Raw genomic sequence first — 6,400 nt, 5'->3', positions numbered from 1 at the left:
TACATTACTAGTGCTGTATTAGTTGATGACAGTGTGATTTAACTATTGAGTTATTTTATTGTAGACTAGAAAATTAATTTGTTTAGAAATTAATTAAATTAATTGTAGAAAACATCAGCTTGTGAGTGAACAAAATTATTGTTGAAAAGTTCATTGATGCCGACGTCGTTTTAACAGATGACAGACGTGAGGATGTTGTACTTAGGATTCATCATCTTCGTGTGTTGTGGGTTTTTAAGCTTGGCTCATGGTGAACCTGATGTAAGTTTTGGGTTATTTCCCTTCCGCGTCCCATTAAAGTGGGTAGGCTGACCGGGCAGCGGTCAAGGGCCCTGAAAATTTGGGGGCCCCAACCCATCAATGTAAGTTTATTTATTTCAAGTTCGCATGTAAACAATGCTACGCGTGGTGAAAGTTTACAGGTCTATAATTTTAACAAAGTGGATTAATTTGTAATGTCTTCGCAATATTAATTGAATAATAAACCGGGAGTGATCTCCCCTAAACTTTCTCGAATATTTTTATATAAAATAACAGGGGATGTGAACTCGGGCTATAGACATGATTTTTAATCCATTTTAAATACTTAAAATTTAAAAAATAGAATCAAATCTCGTAGACAAAAGAATTGCACACCAAGTGAACGCTAAATAAAAAAGTGCATAATAGTGCGCAATATAATTAGTACTTTAAAAATTTACATTAATTTTTTGAGAAATCGGAAGTAGCGTAAATTACTACTTCCGTTCAACGGAAATGACTCAAAATTTAACAGAAGGTAGAGAATTAGATCGTTTACTTACATGTGAAATTTCGTTTATCTATCTGAAATAGTACTCAAGTTATAGGCTTTTAAAAATTTCAAAGTAGGAAAAGTACCACTTCCGGTTATCGGAAATCGCTCAAAAGTTGATACGGATCTACGATTTTTAAAAAATACTTATATATGAAATTTCATCAACCTAGCTGTAACGGTACTCAAGTTATCGTGTTTACACACAGACAGACAGACAGACAGACAGACAGACAGACAGACAGACAGACAGACAGACACACAGACAGACACACAGACATACGGACAAGATTGCAAAATTATGTTTTTCCGTATCAGTGAGATTTAAAACGTCGAGATTTGTAAAAATCTCGATTTTTTTTTTGCACGATTACAATACTTTCTCTATACTTCGTATATACGAGAAAGTAAAAAGGACACGAAATATTCTGTTCTTTTGATAGCTCTGCGAGTTACGACGTTTTTACATTTTCTGGCCCCATCTGAACCCTAGTTGTAGCTTTTTTTTTACTTAGGTCTCAAAGCATGTCCGTTTTTTTTTCTAAATTTTGTTTTTCATAAAACTTAAAAAATAACCCATCTTTAAGTACAAGATACGTCTGTCAGTAAAATAAAACACTCATTTAAAAAAATTATATATATATATATATATATATATATATATATATATATATATATATATATATATATATATATATATATATATATCAGTAAAATAGTTGATGAGTAAAATTTGTTATAGAGATCGACTGATATAAAACGTTAGTTTAATTTTCTTAATTTATCATTCAAATCTAAGATAAATAGATACATGAAGATTTGTTATTTTATAACGTCAAAAATCAATTGAAACACCACAGCTACAAATATGATCCGACATTAACACATCGGGAATTTAAGTAGGCTACAAATTGAAAGTAATAACTTCAAATATAAAGTAAATTATTTTTTAAAAGAGTGTTGTGAAAAGATCAAGCGCTATCTTTTATTACATTTTTAAAAGTCGATTTATTTTTCAAAATATATTCCACTCGTTTTTAAAAAAATCTTTCCTTTTTCGAAGATTTTCAGGAACGGTATATGTCAGTTTTTACAAAAAGCATAGACGGGAGTAGTAGTCACAGTCGTTTCACAAAAAAAATTCAGTTATCTTGTAGTTCATTGTTCTTTGCGATGGGGCAAACGGTTTTTTAATTTTTTAAAATAATGAGTAGTGGTGAAAAACTATTGATATATAACATAACGTATTTAGGGGAGTAGTTTGACAAAATACTATTTTTGTGCTTCATAATACGGTCACTCAATTGTAAAAAGTGTGTGTTATTTTAGACTAAACAAGGAGATCAATTTGATCTCATCTATTTCTTTGGCTTCAGCATGTTTAAAGATGTAAGGATTGAGTGGTCAGTATTTTCACTGCCCCTGACCAAAATTAAAGTAAGGGCGTATTAAGAAATCATGACGGGAGACCGAACTTGAAAATGTCGGTGTACATGTCACAGATTTGATAAAATATCTTCTGGATTCCTCGAGTTAATACGTGCATGTTGGGAGCTAGTGCGTTTTTTTTTTCGATATAAGATCGTACCTAACATCTGATGAGGCCGCTGAGTTAGACCTGGCCTCCTACTGTGGACATAGATTGTCATTCCAGTCTTTGACTGGACCTTGAAGATGACCATTAGACGGTACACGGGGGAGGGGGGGGGGCAGCGGTGGGTACACAAATTGCGATGTACAGATGCAGGTATAAAAATCAGAACTCTGGAAATGGGAAGTCAAGACCGAAGTCTTGATGTGTCCAACAAAAACGGTCTAGTCTGTACATAAGTTTGTAGTGGAAACTTGGAGAATTTCTACCTCAACCATAAAAAAACAACATATCAGGACCTTACTTATTTAAATACTAAAGAGGACATTGGGAATAAACTGGGCGGATATCATCTGCTATATAGAGCAATAAAAAGAGTTAAATATACAGGCCTATACAAGCACGCACACATACACACTTACACACACACATATATATATATATATATATATATATATATATATATATATATATATATATACATGTATGTATGTATGTATATATATATATATATATATATATATATATATATATATATATATATATATATATATATATATATATATATATATACTTTCAGAAAGGCCATGCAGAAGACCACGATTTCAAGGTCATCACGACAAGGGTTTCCAGGTTTGTTGACATTTTACTATGTATATCATTAGCATGTCATTAGCATATCATTAGCGTATCATTAGCATATCATTAGCCTATCATTAGCTATTATTAGCATATCATTAGCACATCATTAGCATATCATTAGCATATCACTAGCATATCATTAACATATCATAAGATGTTGGTTTTCTGGCTGAGTAATGTTTTTAGGGTATGTCTATGTCTAATGAAAAACATCGGCAGCCTTTTGATGAGATTTATCAATCTGATACTGATGGTTCGATTAGTTTGGTTTGCGGTTGGTGAATTCTTTTAGATCCGTGTGGTGGATCTTTGATGAATGTCTTTTCATCAGTGTGGTGGGTCTTTGATGAATGTCTTTACATCAGTGTGGTGGGTCTTTGATGAATGTCTTTAGATCCGTGTGGTGGGTCTTTGATGAATGTCTTTACATCAGTGTGGTGGGTCTTTGATGAATGTCTTTAGATCAGTGTGGTGGGTCTTTGATGAATGTCTTTAGACCTGTTTTATCAAACTGATACTTATGGTTCGATTAGTTTGGTTTGCGATTGGTGAATGTTTTTAGATCTGTGTGGTGGATCTTTGATGAATGTCTTTAGATCCGTGTGGTGGATCTTTGATGAATGTCTTTCGATCCGTGTGGTGGATCTTTGATGAATGTCTTTACATCAGTGTGGGAGATCTTTGATGAATGTCTTTAGATCCGTGTGGTGGATCTTTGATGAATGTCTTTAGATCCGTGTGGTGGATCTGTGATGAATGTCTTTAGATCCGTGTGGTGGATCTTTGATGAATGTCTTTAGATCCGTGTGGTGGATCTGTGATGAATGTCTTTAGATCCGTGTGGTGGATCTTTGATGAATGTCTTTAGATCCGTGTGGTGGATCTGTGATGAATGTCTTTAGATCCGTGTGGTGGATCTGTGATGAATGTCTTTAGATCCGTGTGGTGGATCTGTGATGAATGTCTTTAGATCAGTTTTATCAAACTGATACTTATGGTTCGATTAGTTTAGTTAATATTTGTGTGATGCTTTTAGATCAGTATGGTCGATTATCTGGTGAATGTCCTTAGATCATTGTGGTTGATCTTTGTAAATGTCCTTATATATATAAGGAATTTTTAGGCCGCTGTACCTATTGTTAATGAAATGGAGACCACCTTTCAAACAAAACAACTAAACAACATTATACAATTTTACCAGCAATATTTACAAACGTTAGCAGTAAAATAATTCCATTCCCCGTTACTGTTCAATCAATATTTTATTTACCTGAAGAGTACCACGCTACTACTGATAACATCTTAGGTTGGGTCGTCTGTACTTTTGTTGTCAAATTATTGTACCCCAATATCGACCCAATTCTAATGAATCATGGATTGTCAGATGAATTCATTTTCAATCACACAACATCAAAAATACAATTTTCTAGTTAAATAGTTGATCAATCCGTCATTTTAATTAATTTAAAGATAACATTTAATGTATTTAAAAAATGTTGATAGTTTGAGTACTATCGACAGCTTAATAGACAAAATGACTAAATGAGATAATTTCCCTTTTCTTGTTTTCCTACATGGGAGACGACTGCATTAGTAGGCAACTGCACATTACATTTCGTTTCTGATCGTCATTAAAAACACATATTCTAATCAAGTAGGGTGTTTGACCAATAATAAACTAGCAAAAAAAATAATATATAAGTTTATGTATTTTTTTATTTTTAAATCTTAAGAATTATTTTCTTTTATTTTAAAAAATACTAATTATAAACATTACAAAATCAATCAAAACATATGCTTATCAAAAAGGGTTTTCCATAGTTATTTGCTCAGTTCTTATGATGAAACGGGTTGTTTTAAAGCTATTGATCAAATAATCTTAAATAAATGAAAGTAGGCTATAAGTAAGAAAGAAATATTACTATTGTAACTCTGTATCAGTCCTCACAAGCCGGTGATGAAAACTGTAATACTAAAGCGAACACACAACTGACGCTGTAAATTACATGTCTGAGGCACACACAAAAAAAAAAGAAAAAAAAAAGAATAAAAAAAAAATTGATCAAATAATTTCAAAATGGGCGACTCAGAAAAAGCTAGTTTTTCTTTCAAGAAAATTACGAGAAAGCGGGTGGTTAGAAAGCAGCGAAATGACAGCAGCAGTAATCAGGATTCTGGAAAAAGTGAAAGTGATGATGGTAATGTGGCAGTCAGGCAAAAAATCTCTCAGAAGAAAATCAATCCTATGGTGCAGTCAACAAAAAGAATAAAGTTAGCCACACGTGCTCACTTGAGCTCCTCCAGTGATGCAGACAGTGACAGGGAAGATGTTAGCAAAGTTACAGTTTCTTACAAGTCATCTCGGACAGGGAAACGTGAGGGACCAGATGATATGGGAGCCACCTCTGTGGTGGAGGTTGATACACAGAATGACAGAGATGCTCAGGCTATACTGGAGCGCAGCTTGCTCATTCAAAAGGAGTTGAAAGAGAAGGAGGATGACAAAATCTACAGGGGAATCAACAACTACCACCAATATTATGAGAAAAAAGATTCCAGGGCAACGCAGAAAGTGGAAAAAGCAGATACGGTCCATTGCGTGCTCCTGCTCACCTGAGATCCACTGTCCGCTGGGATTATCAACCGGATATATGTAAAGATTATAAGGAAACAGGACTTTGTGGCTTTGGAGATTCGTGCAAGTTTCTCCATTACAGATCCGATTACAAGCATGGCTGGCAGCCAGAGAGAGAGATGGAGCAGGGAACTTATGGACAGAGAGATGAACAGAACTATGAGATCAGCAGTGATGAAGACGACTTCCCATTTAAATGTTTTATTTGTCGCAACTCGTTTAAAGACCCTGTTGTCACCAAGTGTAAACACTACTTCTGTGAAAAATGTGCCTTAGATTTGTACAAAAAGTCCAAGCGTTGTTTTGTATGTGGAGAACCAACTGGTGGAATTTACAACCCTGCCAAAGAACTGATTTCCAAGCTGGAGAAAATGAAACAAAAAGATGACATCCCAGACAACAACAGTGATGATGGTGCTGGCTAACATCATGATGTTACACATCACTCACACACACTCACAGATCCACTGTAAATTGTAAATAAACTCACTATTAAAATGAAAAAAAAAATTGTTCTGTACAGGAAAGCAATAAAAAAATATTAATTTTAATCTAGACAGTCTCAAGCCAAACATCACTCGATCAGCCCCCAAGTAAATTAACAGTCTTCTGTTTACCAGGTTTTTAAAAGTGCACAACCTGAATGGTAGAAAGAGATACACACCTCACCCCCCCTACACACACATACCTCCCCCCACTCAAACGGACTGGCGGATACTTCAAGGTAGCGTGCCCTCAT

General features: G+C 34.3%; 1 protein-coding gene across 1 annotated transcript; it reads left to right on the top strand.

Moving 5' to 3' along the window:
- Nucleotides 1-5,100: 5,100 nt before the first annotated feature.
- Nucleotides 5,101-6,147, top strand: LOC131955473 (E3 ubiquitin-protein ligase RNF113A-like). Its single transcript, XM_059319612.1, is given in 2 exon segments — nucleotides 5,101-5,578; nucleotides 5,581-6,147. Coding segments are annotated over 2 exon segments (981 nt in total). The 5' UTR covers nucleotides 5,101-5,103; the 3' UTR covers nucleotides 6,087-6,147.
- The last annotated feature ends 253 nt before the right edge of the window (nucleotides 6,148-6,400 follow it).

The sequence above is a fragment of the Physella acuta genome, unplaced genomic scaffold (assembly GCF_028476545.2).
Source record: "Physella acuta isolate Inbredline_101_S28 unplaced genomic scaffold, ASM2847654v3 ptg001068l, whole genome shotgun sequence".
Lineage (NCBI taxonomy): Eukaryota > Metazoa > Mollusca > Gastropoda > Physidae > Physella > Physella acuta.
Note: the sequence above shows the minus strand (reverse complement) of the source record. Positions and strands in the feature narration are given on the sequence as shown.